General features: G+C 48.5%; 1 protein-coding gene across 7 annotated transcripts in view; it reads right to left on the reverse strand.

Moving 5' to 3' along the window:
* Nucleotides 1-942: 942 nt before the first annotated feature.
* CHST12 (carbohydrate sulfotransferase 12) overlaps nt 943-21,212 on the reverse strand; it is a 29,518-nt gene continuing 9,248 nt past the window's right edge. For 6 of the 7 annotated variants that reach the window (XM_055261455.2, XM_055261456.2, XM_063631092.1 and 3 more), the window contains exon 2: nt 943-2,482. In XM_055261455.2, coding sequence (XP_055117430.1) covers nt 1,161-2,405 — 1,245 coding nt within the window. In that variant the 5' untranslated portion in view covers nt 2,406-2,482 and the 3' untranslated portion in view covers nt 943-1,160. Of the gene's footprint in view, nt 2,483-12,725; nt 12,877-21,212 lie in introns of those variants that run through there. The other variant, XM_063631095.1, reaches the window with a different exon arrangement.

A 21,212-nucleotide genomic window follows, 5' to 3' on the forward strand; every position in this document is an offset into this window, starting at 1 on the left:
TCATGTCTGGCTAATTTTCTTATTTTTTGTAGACACACGGTCTCGCTATGTGGTCCAAACTGATCTTGAACTCCTGGGCTCAAGTGATCCTCCCTCCTCAGCCTCCTCCTGAGTAGCTGGGTTTACAGATGTGCACCACCACGTCCTTTTTATTTTTTGCAGAGACGAGGTCCTTGCTATGTTGCCCAAGCTGGTCTTGAACTCCTGGGCTCAAGTGATCTTCCCCCCTCAGCCTCCCAAAGTGCCAGGATTGCAGGCATGGGCCACCGTGCCCAGCCTTAATAGCCATAATGTATTCATATTTATTTATTTATTTATTTTGAGATGGAGTCTCGCTCTGTCACCCAGGCTAGAGTGCAATATCGCGATCTCAGCTCACTGCAGCCTCTGCCTCCTGGGTTCAAGTAATCTTTCCATCTCAGAACTCCCGAGTAGCTGGGACTACAGGTGCACACCACCACACCCGACTCACTTTTTTTTTTTTTTTTTTTGTATTTTTAGTAGAGACAGGGTTTCACCATGTTGGCCAGGTCTCAAATTCCTGACCTCAAGCGATCCTCCTGTCTGGGCCTCCCAAAGTTCTGGGATTACCTGCCTGAGTCACTCGCCCGGCCTTAACAGCCATAATTTAAACTAGAAAGTAACGGGAACAGCTGGAGTTAGAAATCTTGCTTCTGTAACTGACGGTTTACCTCTGACTTGACTTCAAACAGGAAGCCCTGAAGATTGACCTTTTCAAGTACAATACTTAAACAAAGAACTTTCCCTCTGGAAGGATTTGTTGGCTACCCTTCCAAAAATAGACAGGTGCGGCCTGACTTCAAGTGCAGGCCCCGCCCTCCTCCTGTGAGTGGCCCGAGCCCTGGAGGCAGCTCCATCAGTCTCAGCATCCCCTCCCGTCGGCCGCATGCTCAGCCAGAGAAACCACAGGAGCGGGCGGGCTGGCGGGCAGAGGGGAGATTTTACTCCAGCATTCCCTTCCACGTTTCGTATTAAATATCTGAAATATATTAATCTTAAAAAACAATATCGATACAGTACTCAATGGATAGAGGCAGTGGAGTAAACAAGAAGCCCAGATTGCAAAATCGTAGGTCATAAAAAAACGAGTGCGCGTGCGGCAGGTTCCAGGCACGCGGGGAAGGGCAACGCGAAAGCTTTCAGTCTCGGAGGAGGTTTTCGGGCTTGGGGTAGCCGAAGAGAACAAAGTCGGCCTCGTAGAGTTTGTACAGCTGCTGCCTCCAGGCCAGGGGGATCTTGGCGAACCAGTCCTCCTCCCAGCTGCTGGCGGTCCTGTTCCGGTAGCTCGGGGGGAAGCGGAGGTGCCGGTCCACCTGGAGCAGCTGCAGCAGCTGCGCGGCATCCTCGTCCAGCGTCTCCAGCTTCCCCACGAAGTCGTAGTCGATCTGGCACGGGTGGCAGAGGCGGTACACCTGCCGCCAGTGCTCGTTGAAGGGCGCCAGCTTCTCCGTGTGCGGGTCCAGCAGGTACTGGATGAAGTTGGCGAAAGACACCTTGAGGCCGGCGCGGAAGGCCTCGCGCGCCGAGGCGGGCAGGCTGGTGTGGTTGGCGTACAGCCGCAGCATGGGCACGGCGAACTTGCGGTAGAACTCCTCGTTCTCCAGCTCGAACTTGCTGCGGAAGGCGGAGATGAGGCGCACGAAGGGGTCACGCACGAAGAGGAACTTGGTGTATTTCTTGAGCTTGACCTTCATGAGGTGGCGGGAGAGCTTCCCGTAGCGGCGCCAGAACTTGTTGAAGGTCAGGTGCGCGCTGGCGTTGTGCACGTGCTCGCGCGGGATGCGCAGCGGGTCGCGGTAGGGCGCACCGCGGTGCAGCAGGCTCCCGCTCAGCACAATCATCACGCGCTTCCAGTTGGTGCAGGCCACCTTGGGCACGTAGCAGTAGATGGCGCCGTGCCGGTCGTCCACGATCAGGTGGCTCAGCTCCGAGTTGGGGATGTCGTCGAATGCGCGCTCCTTGGTGGGGAAGGCCAGGCTGGAGTTGGCGCAGAAGCCCCGCAGCACGCTCCTCCGCTCCGCCTGCTGCCGGCCCTGGTCGGGGCTGCGCCGGGCGTCGCGCGGGGACCAGTCGTAGCCTCTCACGCTCTCCTCCATGCTCCCCGGCGCAGGCGGCTGCTCCGTCTCCTTTCTGGGAAGGTCACTCTGCTTCACGCCGGCACTGAGAAACTTGTCCAGAAACTCGTCGACGTCGGAGTCGGCCGTGAGCTCCCTGTCCCTGTCCGGCCCGGGCGTGGGCAGCGGCGGCCCCGTGTGCGGCCTAGAGAAGGACGTGTGCAGGTAGAAGTGCGCGGCGCCCGCGCTGTCCCAGTATACGATGATCAGCAGGATCATGAACACCGAACCCAGCACCAGCCACAGCCGGAACAGCCGGGCCTTGGTCATCCTGCCCCAGGTGGGCGGGGCCCTCTCCAGGCCTCTCACTTCAGCTTCCTGCAGAGCCGGGGCATCCTGCTGGAAACCTGCAGAGGCAATGACACACTAGTTAATGACTGAGGTGCACTGGGGCTCTGACTCCTGCCTTCTGATCAGTGGGGGACTTGGGCCTGGAGGAGCAGGAGCGCTGGGCCACATGGTATCAGCTCGCCCTCCAGAGGGGCTGGAGGCTGAGGTCAGCAGCGCAGGGAGTCTACACATCCATGTGGCCGAGCACCATAATGACCCTGGACGCCAAGGCTCACGTACTTCCCTGGCTGGCAGTACTCCACATGTGCTGACACTCGCCACTGCCGGGAAAGTAATACTGTCCACAACTCCCGAGAAGAGGACGCCTCCCAAGGAGTGGAGACCAGCTCTAGGTGTGAGCCCTCCTGGACTCTGTCCTCTCTGCAACTCTTCCCAAGGCTGATTTTTTTTTTTTTTTTTTTGATACGGAGTCTGGCTCTGTGGCCCAGACTGGAGTGCAGTGGCCCGACCTTGGCTCGCTGCAAGCTGCGCCTCCCAGGTTCACGCCATTCTCCTGCCAAGGCTGATTTTAATCTTCGAAACTTTCCTATAATAAACCATAGCCACAAGAATAACTGCGATCAGTGAGCTCTGTAATCTTTCTAGCAAATCATCAAACCCCACAGTGGTCTCAGGGATGCCTGCATTTGCTATTGGTGTCATAAGTAAGAGGGGTCTTGGGAACCATTCCTTAACTTTGCAGTGACCCAACAACAGGAAAATTGTTTTGGCAACACCTACTCTACTTAAGTCGAATGCCAATGGAAAAACTGCACCCCACAGCTTCATCAGGGCCACCCTGAAAGCTGACCTTCCACACCACCCTGGCTTCCCAAAAGTAGGTGGCACATTCCTGTTCCCCTGCCAGGCACCAGGGGGTGTTGGTGGGGCAGAGCTGGGAGCTGATCCCCCTTCCTCTGCCCATGGAAGTAGAGGTGCTTCCTCTGTCTGTCCCACCAGGGTACTGTCAGTGTGGTCCAGCAGGGAGCTAAGCCTTGACCCCACCTGGCATCCACAAGGCAGAAGGAGGTGGTGTGAGGCAGGAGAGTCCACACTCTGACTCCCTCTCCCCCAGCCAGGTCAGAGCCCAGTGGGAGCTGAACTCCAACTCTACTCCACCCCTATCTGGCACCCATGACAAGGCGTGTGGCAGTTAGAGGTGGGGCAAGTTGGCCCTCTACTTTCTCACCTCCTCTCTCCTGGAAAACATTAATCATGCAAACATTAATGAAAAGAAAGCAGGAGTGGCTATCTTAGTATCAGATGAAGCAAACTTCAGAAGGAAGGAAACTACTAGAGACAAAGGGACATTACATAATGACAAACAGTTAAATCCCCAGGAAGACATAATAATCCTAAATCTGTATGCACCAAACAACAGAGCCTCAAAATACAAAAAGCAAAAACCGATAGAGCTATAGGATAAATAGACCAATCCACAATTATGGCTGGAGACTTCAACACTTCACTCTTGATAACTGACAAAACTATGAGGCAGAAAATCAGCAAGGATACAGAAGAACTCAACACCAGCAACCAACAGGACCTAACCGACATACGCGGAACACTCACCTAACAAGAGAACACAGTTTTTTCTAAGTGTCCACAAAACATTCACCATGGTAGACCAAACCTCAACTAATTTAAAAGAATTGAAATCTTGACAGGGCACGGTGGCTCATATTTGTAATCCCAGCACTTCAGGAGACTGAAGCAGGTGGATCACTTGAGATCAGGAGTTGGAGACCAGCCTGGCCAACATGGTGAAATCCTGTCTTTACTGAAAATACAAAATTTAGGCTGGGTGTGGTGGCTCATGCCTGTAATCCCAGCACTTTGGGAGGCCGAGGCAGGAGGATCACCTGAGGTCAGGAGTTCAAGACCAGCCTGGCCAACATGGTGAAACCCCATCTCTACTAAAAAAATGCAAAAATTAGCTGGGCATGGTGGTGGGTGCCTGTAATCCCAGCTACTCAGGAGACTGAGGCAGGAGAATCACTTGAACCCAGGAGGCAGAGGTTGCAGGGGGCTGAGATTGTACCACTGTACTCCAGCCTGGGTGACTGAGTGAGACTCCATCTCAAAAAAATAAATACAAATGAATAAATAAATAAAAAGAATTGAAATATTTTAAGAGTTTTCTAGCTATAAAGGAATAAAACTAGAAATCAATAACAGAAAAGACAACAGGAAAATCCACAAACACAAATTCGTGGAAAATAAATGACATACTTCTAAATAATAGCAAAGGAAGAAGCTAAAGTACACAGAACAGAATGAGAATGAAAATACAATGTATGTTACAGTCACTGTGGTGCCAAGAGCGTTAGAAAACAGAAGAGGCCAGGCACGGTGGCTCTCTCCTATAATCCTAGCACTTTGGGAAGCTGAGGCGAGAGGATCCTGTGAGCCCAGGAGTCCAAGACCAGCCTAGACAACATGGCAAAACCCCATCTCTATTAAAAATGCAAAAATCTGCCATGTATGGTGGTGTGCACCTGTAGTCCTAGCTACTCTGGAGGCTGAGGCAGGAGGATTGCTTGAGCCCAGGAGGTCAAGGCTGCAGTGAGCCAAGATCGTGCCACTGCCCTCCAGCCTTGGTCTTGGCAAGACCAAGACCCTGTCTCAAAAGAAAAAACAAAAAAAACAAAAAAACCAACCAACCAAACAAAAAAAACCATGAATCATCTTTTTTTTTTTTTTTTTTTTTTTGAGAAGGAGTCTCGCTCTTTCACCCAGGCTGGAGTGCAGTGGCACAATCTCAGCTCACTGCAGGCTCCGTCCCCCGGGGTTCACGCCATTCTCCTGCCTCAGCCTCCCACGTAGCTGGGACTACAGGCGCCCGCCACCTCGCCCGGCTAATTTTTTTGTATTTTTTAGTAGAGACGGGGTTTCACCGTGTTAGCCAGGATGGTCTCGATCTCCTGACCTCGTGATCCGCCCGCCTCGGCCTCCCAAAGTGCTGGGATTACAGGCGTGAGCCACCGTGCCCAGCCCATGAATCATCTTTATCAGGAACAAGATAAGGAATGAAATTATAGAACCTGCAGCCATTGAAAGGATAAGGAACTACTACAAACAATTTTATGTCCACAAATTTAGCAACTTAGATGAAACAGACCAATTCCTTGACAACCACAAACTACCAAAATGAATAATTCTATACTAATTAAAGAAACTAAATTTGTAATGTAAAAGCTCCTTAAAAAAGAAATCTCTGGGCCCAGATGGTTTCACTGAAGAATTCTATCAAACATTCAAAGAATAAACGACATCAATTTTATACAATCTCTTACAGAAAGGAGAAGAGAGGACACGTCCAACTCATCATCCTAATACCTAAACCAGTGAAAATCAGTACAAAAAAAAAAAAAAAGAGGCTGGGCGCGGTGGCTCATGCTTGTAATCCTAGCACTTTGGGAGGCTGAGGCAGGTGGAACACCTGAGGTCAAAGAGTTCAAGACCAGCCTGGCCAACGTGGCAAAACCCCGTCTTGTAGGGAGACCCCCTGAAACTATTGCTATGGAATAAAAGATGAAATGCTCCTGATTATTGTAAATACAAAATTGCATGCAGTATTGTGTAAAGACAATGCCAGGCTGGACTGCCAGAATGAGCCAACAGCACATGATGTGCTTCCCCCTGCAGAGAGCCTATGAACGGATGTGCAGTCAGGGAGGTTTCACATCACCAAGATTCCTATCCCAGAAAAGCAGATGTTCATAGCTCTGGGAATGGAATACGACCCTTGTGGAGAGCCTATAAACGGATGCATGGGGGGGGGGCACCTGTCCATATGGATAAGATAGGGCTATAAATGCCCTCATCTTGCCACGGCTCTTCTAGGCCTCTTTAGGGTTAAGGCATACTCCCTTCTGAGAATTTCTGGTCTAACTGGTTGTCTAGCATCACATCCTGTTTCTATGGATTGTTTGTAACCAGCTTTTGCTGCAACTGTTACTGCTGATTAATATCTTGCTAATCATAGGTTATGGGAAGACTGTGTTTCTGTTTTAAGGCTCTGTTAGAAATTACTGATGCACACACCATATTGTAAATTCTTATCTCTGTATACTGTACTTCTGCATACAGATGTTAAAGAATTACTTCATCCCCATGTGACCATCTCACCTCATAATCAAATGACCCTAAATCCCTCACTAACCTACCCCTGCCCTCACTAAACTTAATAATAAATGCTGGTATATCCAGTGCATTGGTGGCATCGCAGGACCAGAAGGCGGTGACCCCCCTGGACCCAGCTTTCACTATCTTGTGTGTGTCTATTATTTCTTGACCTGCCAATCCACCTGGGAACAAAGAAAGAGCCCCATTGCATTGTGGGCTGCTGGCCAGATCCCACAATACTGTCTCTACTAAAAAATACAAAAAATTAGCTGGGCGTCGTGGTGGATGCCTGTAATCCCAGCTACTCAGGAGGCTGAGGCAGGAAAACCGCTTGAACCTGAGAGGCAGAGCTTGCAGTGAGCCGAGATTGTGCCACTGCACTCCAGCCTGGGCAATACAGCAAGACTCCATCTAAAAAAAAAAGAAAAAAAGAGAGAGAGAGAGAAAGCTACAAGCCAATATCACTTATGAACTTGGAGGCAAAAATGCTCAAAATATTAATAAACCAAATGCAGCAGTGTAAAGAATCATGGCATAGTGGATCACGCCTGTAACTCTAGCACTTTGGGGGGCCGAGGCGGGTGAATCACAAGGTCAGAAGATCAAAACACGGTGAAACCCTGTCTCTACTAAAAATACAAAAAATTAGCTGGGCATGGTGGCGGGTGCCTGTAGTCCCAGCTACTCAGGAGGCTGAGGCAGGAGAATTGCTTGAATCCGGGAGGCGGAGCTTGCAGTGAGCCAAGATTGCACCACTGCACTCCAGCCTGGGTGATAGAGTGAGACTCCATCTCAAAAAACAAACAAACAAAAAAGAATCACGGCATGACCAAGTGGGGTATGTAAGAATAGCTCAACATTCAAAAATCAACCATGTAATCTATCATATTAACAAGCTAAAAAATCAACTCCTACAGGAAGCAACAACAAAACCCATATCCATTCATTATAAACACTCTCAGCAAACTTAGCAAAGAGGATATCCTCAACTTACAGGGCATCTACAAAACCCTACAGCTGTACCCTTTTTCTATCATCTCTGTGGGGGGCAGGGGAGGGGGCGGATGAGAGACCCAAACTGTGTTGAACTTTTCATCTTCAAACAAATGTGTTAACTTTTTTTTTTTTTTTCAAGACAGAGGCTTGCTCTGTTGCCTAAGCTGGAATGCAGTGGCACAATCACAGCTCACTGCAGCCTTGACCTCCTGGGCTCAAGTGATCCTCCTGTCTCAGCCTTCCAAGTAGCTGAGACTGCAGATACACACCACTGGGCCAGGCTATTTTTTAAAAATTTTTTATAGAGCTGTGGTCTCACCATGTTACCCTGGCTGGTCTTGAACTCCTGGGCTCAAGCAATCTGGCCACCTCAGCCTCGCAAAGTGCTACGAATTTCTTAAACTGAGTATTTTTTCATTTGTATGTCTCTCTCTCTCTTTTTCTTTTGTGAGACAGAGTCTTGCTGTGTCACCCAGGCTGGAGTGCAGTGGCATGATCTCGGGTCACTGCAACCTCCGCCTCCCGGGATCAAGCAATTCTCATGCCTCAGCCTGGCCACCTCGGCCTTGCAAAGTGCTACAAATTTCTTAAACTGAGTACTTTTTCATTTTTATGTCTCTATCTCTCTCTCTCACAGCGAGACACAGCCAGGGTCTCGCTGTGTCACCCAGGCTGGAGTGCAGTGGCATGATCTTGGCTCACTGCAACCTCTGCCTCCCAGGTTCAAATGATTCTCTGCCTCAGCCTCCCGAGTAGCTGGGATTACAGGCACCTGCCACCACACCTGGCTAATTTTTGTATTTTTAGTAGAGATGGAGTTTCACTACGTTGGCCGGGCTGGTCTTGAACTCCTGACCTCAAGTGATCTGCCCGCCTCGGCGTCCCAAAGTGCTGGGATTACAGGTGTGAGCCACCGCGCCTGGCCTGCAGCGGGGTCTTGCCTTCTCCTCCTGCTCCTCCATGGGGACACCCTGATTACAACAGGCTCTAGCCAGCTCTCAGTGTCTCTTTTCCCACAGCATCTTGTGGAAGGGGAGCTCTGTGGGAGCTGGGGCTGTTCAGGATGAGGAGGGTTTCTATTGGTGCCTCAAACTCCTGAAGGGCTGTCACAGAGAAGGGGGAGCAGGCTTGTCCTCTGCAGCTTCAGAAGACAACACACAGACAGCAGGGTCAGCCCAGTGAATGAACAGATAACGCTAATGAGTTAAGCGGCCAAAAACTGTAATGAGATCTCCGTTCCTGAGGGCATCCAAGCACAAACAGGTGAATTGCCCCTGGGAGCCTTCTGTGGGAGAGTCTCGCACTGGGGGACCCTCTTGGACTTCTTCCGGCATAAGCTTCTCGGAGTCTATATGCCTCTCACGCACTGGACTGGACTCTAAAAGCCACTGCCTGACCCTTCACAGATTCTCATTAAATGAACCTCAAAGTTCACGAGGCTGAAATGTGGCTGCACTCTCCATCCACCTCTGCAACTTCTGTGGACTCTTAATTCATGTTCTTTCTTTATATTCTTTAGAATCAGGGTCTCATCCTGTTGCCCAGACTAGAGTGCAGTGGTGTGATCATGGCTCACTGCAGCCTCAACTTCCTGGGTTGTCCCAAGAAGCTGGGGCCATGGGCGCACACTACCACACCTGGCTCATTTTTTAAATTATTTTGTAGAGACAGGATCTCCCTATGTTGCCCAGGCTGCTCTTGAACTCCTGGGATCAGGTGATTCTCCCACCACAGCCTTCCAAAGTGTCAGGATTACAGGTGTGATCCATTGTGCCCAGCCTTAATTAATCAATTAATTTTGAAATACAGTCTTGCACTGTTGACCAGGCTGGAGAGCAGTGCTGCAATCTCGGCTCACTGCAGCCTCGACCTCCCAGGCACCTCAGTTTCCCAAGTAGCTGGGACCACAGGCATGTGCCACCATGCCCAGTTAATTTTTGTATTTTGGGTAGAGACAGGGTCTTGCCATGTTGCCCAGGCTGGTCTCGAACTCCTGGGCTCAAGTGATTTACCCATCTCTGCTTCTGGCATGAGCCACCGCGCCTGGCCTCTTAATTCATTTTTTCAATGGCGAGAGTAATGAGGTAAATCATAGTAAAAAGGTCAGTGTACAGAGGGTGGTGGGCTTCCACATGAAAGGAGCCAGGATGATTCTCAGAGAAAAGGACACCCTCTGCCTATTGCCACCTTCACTCAGTGCTTCCTGGACCCACAGAGCTCAGCATGCCCGATGGAGGCAGAGAAGCCCAGCACCCAGAGGACTCTAACCTGGAGGGGCAGATCACGCCTCCTCCCACCCTGCGGCCTGTAGTGCACTAGCGTCACGCACAGCTAATACGTGTGTCAAACCTGAGAAAGGCAATGACCCCGCTACAGAAATCACGAAAACATGAGGATCAGAGGGCCTGCTGCTGTCTCTCCACGGCCCCCGCTGCTGTCTCTCCATGGCCCCCGCCGCATTCCCCGCCTGCCCTCCCAGTGTGTTCAGGGCGTGAGTGGGACAAGAACAAGTAGTCCTGTACCAGCGTTCAATACCCTCTCAACGGTTATAACCACACGATTTTACAGCCTATTTTTTTTTACTTTTTGTTTTTTATTTTTTTGAGACGGAGTCTTTTTCTGTCACCCAGGCTGGAGTGCAGTGGTTTTGACCTTGGCTCACTACAGCCTCCACCTCCCAGGTTCATGGGATTCTCATGCCTCAGCCTCCCAAGTAGCTGGGACCACAGGCACGCATCATGCCCAGCTAATTTTTGGATTTTTAGTAGAGAGGGGCTTTCTCCATGTTGGCCAGGCTGGTCTAAAACTGCTAACCTCGAGTGATCCAAGTACCTCGGTCTCCCAAAGTGCTGCAATGACAGGCATGAGCCACTGCAGCCTGTTTTTTAAACTAGATCCTAAGTACCTGTGCTGTTCAAGTTTGCAGGACCACCCCTCTCGAGGATGTATAACAATCAACAGTTTCTTGAGATAACAGTGAATGAAACCACATTTTAAAAAAAAAGGTTTCCTGAAGGCTAAGAAAGTAGCAAAGTGGGGCTGCGAGTGGTGGCTCTCGCCTGTAATCCAGCACTTTGGGAAGCTGAGGCAGGCGGATCACAAAGTCAAGAGATCGAGACCAGCCTGGCCAACATGGTGAAACCCCGTCTCTACTAAAAATAAAAAAATTAGCTGGGTGTGGTGGTGCGTGCCTGTAGTCCCAGCTACTGGGGAGGCTGAGGCAGGAGAATCGCTTAAACCTAGGAGTTGGAGGTTGCAGTGAGCCAAGATTGCACCACTGCACTCCAGCCTGGTCATGGAGCAAGACTCTATCTGAAAAAAAGAGTCCGGGTGCAGTGGCTCACGCCTGTAATCCCAGAACCTTGGGAGGCCGAGGCGGGTGGATCACCTGAGGTCGGGAGTTCGAGACCAGCCTGACCAATACAGACAAACCTTGTCTCTACTAAAATACAAAATTAGCTGGGCGTGGTGGCACATGCCTGTAATCCCAGCTACTCGGGGGGCTGAGGCAGGAGAATCACTTGAACCTGGAAGGCAGAGGTTGCAGTGAGCTGAGATCGCGCCATTGCACTCCAGCCTGGGCAACAAGAACAAAACTCTGTCCAAAAAAAAAAAAAAAGAAAAGAAAAGAAAAAGAAAGTAGCAAAGGGGAAAATTAACATGTCAAGCAACTTGAGAGGGAAGTTGCCAATTAAGATGAAGACTAACGAGGAGAGTGAAGCCTCAGGGGAGTCAGTCACATCACCGACATAGGCAGACGCCAGAGGCCAGGGATGCTGCTGTCGTCCACCAATTCTGTACATAAGAACTAGACAAGGGCGTTACTGAGCCAACCTAAGCACTTCTGCTTATTTTTCAGCCAAGAAGCATTACATACACACAACCAATGCCAGCAACTATATCATTTTATAAAACCTATGACTTTTCATTGATAATTTAATAAGATTTCAGTTTAATTACAAGGAAAATATTTTAGGATTATAACTAAGTATTAATAATATCTTTTGGGGCCAGGTATGGTGGCTCATACCTGTAATCCCAGCACTTTGGGAGGCTGAGGCGGGAAAACTGCCCAGGAGTTTAGACCAGCCTGGGCAACATAGCAAGACCCTATCTCTATAAAAAATGTTTTAAAAGGCTGGGTGCAGTGGCTCATGCCTGTAATCCTGGCACTTTGGGAGGCCAAGGTGGGCAGATCACTTGAGGTCAGGAGTTTGAGACCAGCCTGGCCAACATGGCAAAACCCGTCTCTACTAAAAATAAAAAAATTAGCCTGGCATGGTGGTGTACACTTCTAATCCCAGTTTCTTGAGAGGCTGAGATGGAAGGACCATTTGAACCTGGCAGGTGGAGGTTGCAGTGAGCCAAGATCGCATCACTGCACTCCAGCCTGGGCAACAGAACGAGACCCTGTCTCAAAAAAAAAAAAAAAAGGCCAGGCGCAGGGGCTCACGCCTGTAATCCCAGCACTTTGGGAGGCCAAGGCAGGTGGATCACGAGGTCAGGAGATCGAGACCATCCTGGCTAACACAGTGAAACCCCGTCTCTACTAAAAATACAAAAAATTAGCTGGGCGTGGTGGCGGGCGCCTGTAGTCCCAGCTACTCGGGAGGCTGAGGCAGGAGAATGGGGTGAACCCGGGAGGCGGAGGTTGCAGTGAGCTGAAATTGCGCCACTGCACTCCAGCCTGGGTGACAGAGCGAGACTCCGTCTCAAAAAAAAAAAAAAAAAAGTAAAAAACAAACAAACAAACAAAAAACTAGCCAGGCATGATAGTGTGTGCCTGTAGTCTCAGCTACTTAGGAGGCTAAGGTGAGAGGATTGCTTGAGCCCAAGAGTTTGAGGCTGCAGTGAGCTATGATGTTGCCACTGCATCCCAGCCTGGGCAACATACCAAGACCCTTCTCTATAAAAAAAAATGTAAAAAAAAAAAAAAAAAGAGAATTAGCAGGTCGTGGTGGTGTGCACTTACAGTCCCAGCTACTCAGGAGGCTGAGGCAAGAGGATCACTTGAGCCCAGGAGATGGAGGTTGCAGTAAGCTGTGATGGCACCACTGCACTCCAGCCTGGGGAACAGAGTGAGACTCTGTCTCAAAAAAAAAAAAAAATTAACGCAGAATTATCATATAAAATTACCATATGAGGGGCCAGGTGCGGTGACTCATGCCTGTAATCCCAGCTACTCAAGGAGGCTGAGGAAGAATTGCTTGAACCCAGGAGGTGGAGGTTGCAGTGAGCTGAGATTGTACCACTGCATTCCAGCCTTGGTGACAGAGTGAGACTCCATCTTAAAAAATAATAATAAAATAAAATTACCATATGATACAGCAATTCCACTTCTGTGTATACACCCACAATAACTGAAAGCAGGGTTGTTGTTCTTTTCCTGAGACAGGGTCTCACTGTGTTGTCCAGGCTGGGGTGCAGTGGTGCCATCAAACCTCACTGCAGCCTTGAACTCCTGGGCTCAAGCAGCCTCCTGAGTAGCTGAGACTATAGGTGGTTGCCACCATGCCCAGCTAATTTTTTGTAGAGATGGCATCTTGCTATGTTGCCCAGGGTGGTCTTGAATTCCTGGCCTCAAGTGATCCTCCCACCTTGGCCCCCCAAAGTGCTGGGATGACAGGCGTGAGTCACTGCACCCAACTTAGAGCAGGGTCTTGAAGAGATGCTTGCACACCCATGTCCACACCAATGTCAGCATCATTCACAATAGCCAAAAGCTGGAAGGAACCCAAGTGTTGTTGAACAGATGAACAGACAAGCAAACTGCGGTCACCCTATGCAGTGGAATATTACTCAGCTTTCAAAAGAAAGGAAATTCTGACACATGCTACAACATGGATGAACCCTGAAGACATTATGCTCAGTGAAATAAGCCAGAAACAAAAGGACAAATATTTGGCTGGTGCGGTGGCTCACACCTGTAATCCCAGCACTTTGGGAGGCCGAGGAGGATCACGAGGTCAGGAGATTGACACCATCCTGGCTAACACAGTGAAACCCCATCTCTACTAAAAATACAAAAAATTAGCCGGGCGTGGTGGCAGGCGCCTGTAGTCCCAGCTACTCGGGAGGCTGAGGCAGGAGAAAGGCGTGAACCCGGGAGGCGGAGCTTGCAGTGAAGTGAGATCGTGCCACTGCACTCCAGCCTGGGCGACAGAGCGAGACTCCATCTCAAAAAAAAAAAAAAAAAAAAAAAGACACATATTTCAAGATTCTACGTGTATGAGGTTCCCAGGGCAGTTAAATTCCTAGAGACAGAAAGTAGAATGGTGGTTGTGGGCGCAGGGGAGAGGGGATTGGAGTTTGTGTTCAATGGGAACAGAGCTTTAGTTCTGCAAGATGAACAGAGTTCTGGGGCTGGATGGTGGTGAGTGCTGCAGAGCGATGTGAATGTGCTTAACACCACCAAACTGCATGCTTAAAAATGGTTACAATGGTAATTTTTTTTTTTTTTTTTTGAGATGGAGTTTTGCTCTTGTTGCCTAGGCTAGAGGACAGTGGCACGATCTCAGCTCACTGCAACCTCTGCTTCCCAGATTCAAGTGATCTCCTGCCTCAGCCTCCCGAGTAGCTGGGATTACAGGCTCCCGCCACCACGCCTGGCTAATTTTTGTATTTTTAGTAGAGACGGGGCTTCACCATGTTGGCCAGGCTGGTCTCAAACTCCTGACCTCAGGGAATCCACCTGCCTTGGCCTCTCAAAGTGCTGGAATTACAGGCATGAGCCACTATGCCTAGCCATTTTTTCTTTTTTTTTTTTTTTGAGACAGGGTTTCACTCTGTCATTCAAACTGGAGTGCAGTAGCATGATCTTGGCTCACTGCAACCTCCCCACTCAAGTGATCCTCCCACCTCAGCCTCCTGAGTAGCTGGGGTTATAAGTATGCGCCATCATGCCTGGCTAATTTTTGTATTTTTAGTAGAGATGGGGCTTTACCATGTTGACCAGGATGGTCTTGAACTCCTGGGCTCAAGTGATCCACCTGCCTCGGCCTCCCAAAGTGATGGGAATACAGGCATGAGCCACCACGCCCAGCCAAGTTGTAATTTTAAAAGGCGGTTTGGACAGCCAGACATGGTGGTTCATGCCTGTGATCCCAGCACTTTGGGAAGCCAAGGCACGGGGATCGCTTGAGCCAAGGGGTTCAAGACCAGCCTGGTCCACACAGTGAGACCTCATCTCTACAAATACTTTTTAAAATTAGCTGGGCATGATGGCACATACCTGTGGTCCCAGCTACTTTGGAGGCTGAAGTGGGAAAATGGCTTGAACCCAGGAGGTCAAGGCTGCAGTAAGCTATGATTATGCCACTGCACTCCAACCTGGGTGACAGGGTGAAACCACATCCCAAAAAAACAAAACAACAACAACAACAACAGAAACAACAGCTCAGACATACAGGAATGTCTGGCCCAGTGACTGACGTGGCTCCGGCCTGAAGCCCATGTGACTTTTGCTACCTTCTGGGCAGGAGAGAAGCATTCAGGGAAGGGTCCGATAGAACCGCTGGGCTGAGCACTGTGGTCATGATCCCACCTGCTTCCGAAACACCTCAGGGGCAACACTGAACCCGTAAAGTAATTTTTCATTAAAAAGAAATAGGACATGATTTCCAAATGCAAATCTCCCAGTGTTTCAACAAAAAGCCCCCCGTGATTTGAAGCAGAGTACGCAGAGGCATCTCAGATGAACAGACATACAACCTGCCTACAGCACACCAACCATGGGCTGCTGCCTCCAGCAAGGGAATCCACAGAGCAAAGTTTCACCGAGAAGCATCATCCGCCAGGAAACTGTAGCAGTGGAGGTGCTTTTCCACAGGGGCTGTGTCAGATGCCCTCATAAATGGCGCTGAAAACTATTAGGTTAGGTTTAAACGCAAACACTGTGGTTAGGCTGACAGAGTCGTGTCTTAGATCCGGGTGAGGTTGTTAGATATTTCTTTGCTCACACACAACATGCAGGGCATGAAGCCAGGGGCAGACTCTGCAGCCCCAGGGAGCAAGCCCATGCCGGCTGCCCACGCAAGGCCACTGGTCCAAATACTTATGCTAACTGTGGGCAAAACACTGGAGAAAGAAAAGGCAGCTGGCAGCAGACAGCTCTGGCCTTAGCCCACTCGTGTTCAGCTGTGTGTCACCCTGACATGATCACAGCCATCCCGCTCTGGAAGACACTGCCACGTGGTCAGATCTATATTAAGCCCCCCAGAAGGGCATTTTCCACATTTTTACAGCAGAACTGACATCGATCACACAATAATGTCACGTAATACGTGGCTAATTTTATGTGTCAACTGGACTGGGCCATGGGGTACCCAGATATTTGGTTAAGCATACTCTGACTGTGTCTGCGAGCATGTTTCTGGAGGAGAGTAACATCCAAATGGGTGGACTGAGATATCGGATGCCCTCCCAGTATGAGAGGGCCTCAACCAGTCCACTGAAGGCCCACGTACAACAGAAAAGTGGAGTAAGGCCGGGCATGGTGGCTCATGCCTCTAATCACAGCACTCTGGGAGGCCAAGGCAAGCAGATCAGTTGAGGTCAGGAGTTCGAGACTAGCCTGGCCAACATGGTGAAACCCTGTCTCTACTAAAAATACAAAAATTAGCCAGGCCTGGTGGCACATGCCTGTAATTCCAGCTACACGGGAGGTTGAGGCAGGACAATAGTTTGAACCTGGGAGGCAGAGTTTGCAGTGAGCTAAGATCACACCACTGTACTCCAGCCTGGGCAACATCGCGAGACTCCATCACACACACACACAAAAAATTGGTCAGACATGGTGGCGCATGCCTGTAATCCCAGCCACTCAGGAGGCTGAGGCAGGAGAATTGCTTGAACCCAGGAAGCAGAGGTTGCAGTGAGCTGAGATCACACCACTGCACTCCAGCCTGGCAAATAGAGTGAGACTCTGCCTCAAAAAAAAAAAAAGGTAGAGTAAGAGAATCAACTCTCTCTGCCTGCCTGTCTTTGAGCTGGGACATTGGTCTTCGCCTTTGGACTCCGTCTCAGACTGGAGTTATACCATTGGCTCTCCAGGGTCTGAATTTCTCAGCCTCCGTAATCGTGTGAGCCAATTCCTTATCATCAATCTCTTTGTATACACATTGCAAAAGAAAATCTCAGGACCCCAAATTCACCAAGCTAAAGGGAAAGTTAAGCTAAGCAACCAAGTCACGCGAAAAAAAAAAAAAAAAAAGCTACCTTTTCTTTCCCAGATAAAGTAATTTACACCCTTATTTATCACATGTAAAATGCAGATTTACTGTGCGGAGAGGAAGGCATATGTGACTCTGCCCCACTCCCTTCTTTTCACATGTAAAATGTAGATTCACTGAATGGTACTCAAAGCCTCACAAAAATGTGACCACTGGCCTCACTGCCTACTCCACCTCCTTTTCTTTGCCTCTTCCCCTCCTGCCTACTTTTTCCTCTTTAAATACTGAAGTTTCCAAAACCCTCTTTGGAAAATCACAGGCCACAGATCCTACGATGACTTGTGTTTCCTTCTTAACCTTGGCAAAAGACAGCTCTAAATCGATCTGTTTCTGTTTCCATGCCTGCTAACACAACATCCATTCTGCAGCCCATGGATCAAGTAGTAATTTTGACTTTTAGGTCATATTATTAAAGGAATACATTTTGTAAGGCTAAAGCTGCCATAGTGATTCCTCTGTAGGATCTGGGCAAAGTAAACTGAAAACCTGGAAAGGATTCACCATTCCAATGCCTCTAAGAACATTCGGGATTCACAGGAAGAGATCAAAATAGCAACATTAACAGAAGTTTGAAGAAGTTGGTTCCAGCCCTCATGGATGACTCTGAGGAGTTCAAGACTCCAGTGCAGGAAGTAACAGCAGATGTGGTGGAAACAGCAAGAGAAGTAGAATCAGAAGTGGAGCCTGAAGATGTGGCTGAATCATTGCAATCTTATGTTCAAAGCTGAACAGATGAAAAGTTGCTTCTTACGAAGGAACAAAAAAGCAGTTTCTTGAGAAGGAATCTACTCTGAGTAAAGATGCTATGAACTCTGCTGAGATGACCATAAAAGATTTAGAATATTCCATAGACTTAGATGATAATGCAGTGGCAAGGTTTGAGAAGATTGACTACAGTTTTAAAAGATGTTCTACTATAGGTAAAATGTTATCAAACAGCATCACGTGCTACAGGAAAACCTTTTGTAAAAGTAAGAGTCAATAAATGCAGCACACTTCATTGTTGTCTTAAGAAATTGCCGGCCGGGCCAGGTGCAATGGCTCACGCCTGTAATCCCAGCACTTTGGGAGGCTGAGACGGGCGGATCATGAGGTCAGGAGATTGAGACCATCCTGGCTAACACAGTGAAACCCTGTCTCTAATAAAAATACAAAAAAAATCAGCCGGGCGTGCTGGCGGGCACCTGTAGTCCCAGCTACTCGGGAGGCTGAGGCAGGAGAATGGTGTGAACCCGGGAGGAGGAGCTTGCAGTGAGCCAAGATCGCGCCACTGAACTCCAGCCTGGGCGACAGAGCGAGACTCCGTCTCAAAAACAAAAACAAACAAAAAAAAAGAAATTGCTGGCTGGCCACCGTGGCTTACGCCTGTAATCCCAGCACTTTGGGAGGCCGAGGCAGGCAGATCACTAGGTCAGGAGATCAAGACCATCCTGGCTAACACAGTGAAACCCCATCTCTACTAAAAATACAAAAAATTAGCCGGGCGTGGTGGCGGGTGCCTGTAGTCCCAGCTACTCGGGAGGCTGAGGCAGGGGAACGGCGTGAACCCAGGAGGTGGAGCTTGCAGTGAGCAGAGATGGTGCCACTGCACTCCAGCCTGGGCGACAGAGCGAGACTCCGTCTCAAAAAAAAAAAAAAAAGAAAAGAAAAGAAAAGAAAAGAAATTGCCACAGCCACTCCAGCAGCCTTCAGCAACCACTGCCCTGATCAATCAGCAGCTACCAACATCAAGACAAGACTGTCCACCAGCAAAAAGATTGCTACTCACTGAAGGCTCAGATAATTGTTAGCATTTTTTAGCAATATTTTTAAATTAAGGTATGTACATTGTTTCTTAGACATAATGCTATTGCACACTTAATAGACTACAGTATAGTGTAAACATAAAACTTTTTTTTTTTTTTGAGGCAGAGTTTCACCGTTGTCCTCCAGGCTGGAGTGCAGTGGCACGATCTCGGCTCACTGCAACCTCCACTCTGGGGTTCAGGTGATCCTCCTGCCTTAGCCTCCTGAGTAGCCAGGATTACAGGCGCCCACCACATCTGGCTAATTTTTTGTATTTTTAGTAGAGACGGGGTTTCATCATGTTGGCCAGGCTGGTCTTGAACTCCTGACCTCAGGTGATTCACCGGCCTTGGCCTCCCAAAGTGCAGGCAGTGAGGCGTGAGCCACCGCACCTGGCCAAATATAACTTTTATATGCACTGGGAAATGCAAAAACTTTGTTGACTCTCTTTATTGCGATATTCACTTGATTGTGGTGGTCCGGAACTGAACCTGCAACATCTCTGAAGTATGCCTGTAGAGATAAATGAGACAGCACAAAGTCCCAAGAGAGATCCACATGTATGTGGCTATTTTCAAAAGGTGGCAAAGTAATTCGATAAGGAATAAACAGTCTTTTCAACAAATGGTGCTGAAACAACTGGATATCTGCATGAAAAAGAATGAACCTCAACCCTACGCCTCACACAAAAATTAACTCACAATGGATCACGGCCTTACACATAAACACTAAAACTAAAATGTTCAGAGGAAAACAGGAAAAAATCTCCATGACTTGGGAGAAGGCAAAGATTTGTTGGGATACCAAAAGCACGAATTATGAGAGAAAAATGTGGTAAATTGGACTTTATCGAAATTTAAAACTTACAATTCTCAAATTTTACCATTAAAGAAAGTAAAGGCCGGGCGCAGTGGCTCACACCTGTAATCCCAGCACTTTGGGAGGCCGAGAAGGGTGGATCACCTGAGGTAAGGAGTTCAAGACCAGCCTGTCCAACATGGTGAAACCCTGCCTCCACTAAAATTACAAAAAATTAGCCAGGCATGGTGGCAAGTGCCTGTAATCCCAGCTACTCAGGAGGCTGAGGCAAGAGAATCACTTGAACCCAGGAGGTGGAGATTGCAGTGAGCCAAGATCACGCCATTGTGCTCCAGCCTGGGCGACAAGACCAAAACTCCGTCTCAGAGAAAAAAAAGAAAAAGAAAAAGAAAAAAAGACAGACCATAAGCTGGGAGAAAATAGTCTCAATATGTATATCTAACAAAGTGCCTATATCCAGAATACATAAAGAGCTCTTACAACTGAAAAGGAAATAAACCCAATTAAAAAATGAGCAAAAAATTTGAACAGATGTTTCACAAAAGAAGAGATACAAATAGTCAGAAAGCACATAGGAAAGTGCTCATCATCATTGGTCATCAAGGAAATGCAAATTAAAATGAGATACCTGGCCGGGCATGGTAGCTCATGCCTGTAATCCCAGCACTTTGGGAGGCTGAGGTGGGTGGATCACCTAAGGTCAGAAGTTTGAGACCAGCCTGGCCAACATGGTGAAACCCCATCTCTACTAAAAATACAAAAATTAGCTGGGTGTGGTGGTGGGTGCCTGTGATCCCAGCTACTCGGGAGGCTGAGGCAGGAGAATCACTTGAACCCAGGAGGCGGAGGTTGCAGTGAGCCAAGACTGCACCACAGCACTCCAGCCTGGGCGACAGAGCGAGGATCTGTCTCAAAAAAAAAAAGCTAAAACCTGAAAACAACCCCAATGTCCCAATGTCCATCAGCAAGTGAGTGTAAAAGGAGTGAACTGCTGATTCATGGGTGAACGCCACAGGTCGCATGCTGAAAAAGGAGCCAGACGTAAAAGACTGCATGTTCTATGGTTCCATTTATACGACGTTTAAAAGAGGCCAAAATCGTGATGAAAATCATAGACTGCAAAGGAGCATGAGGAAACTCGGGGCGATGGAAATGCTCTACTGTTTGACTGCAGAGGCAGGTACAAAGTGATTATGTTTGGCCTCATTCCTCAAACTGCATACTTAAAATGGGTACGTTTTATTGCATGTAAATCATACGTCAATACATTTGATTTAAAGTTAAAAAGAAAATGTTTGTGGTTTTATGAAGCTGATCTCCAGAGGCTAACACTTCTCTCTCTAATATGAATGCGATGGTCCGGCTCTCACCAATTTCCACAATGCAGACAAACCAGTGCAGAGTTCCGCGCAGACATGGAGGGACTGGGAGGAAGAGGGAAGGGATACTGAGACCCAGTCCAGCCTCTGCTGAGTGGCCTGGACCAAGTCATTTTATGTCTGATTTTCAGTCCATCTACAAAAGAAGAACAAACTAGGCCTTTCTGCTAACCAGAGCTACCGAGAGTACAAAAATGAGAAAATACAGCTAAGTGTTTGATAAAATAGTAAAGCACTTTCTTTAGACTCTGCCCCGGCCTTACTTATCTCTCTGTCTTCATCAGGCCCACAAATATTTGTTACACAAATATGTGTTATTTTTATTATTACTCATGCTTTCTACCAAGAGCCAGTTATCAATAGTCAAAAAAAAACTGTCTATTTGCAAATTGATTTTAAAATAACAATAC

Source organism: Symphalangus syndactylus, chromosome 22 (assembly GCF_028878055.3).
Source record: "Symphalangus syndactylus isolate Jambi chromosome 22, NHGRI_mSymSyn1-v2.1_pri, whole genome shotgun sequence".
Classification (NCBI taxonomy): Eukaryota; Metazoa; Chordata; class Mammalia; order Primates; family Hylobatidae; genus Symphalangus; species Symphalangus syndactylus.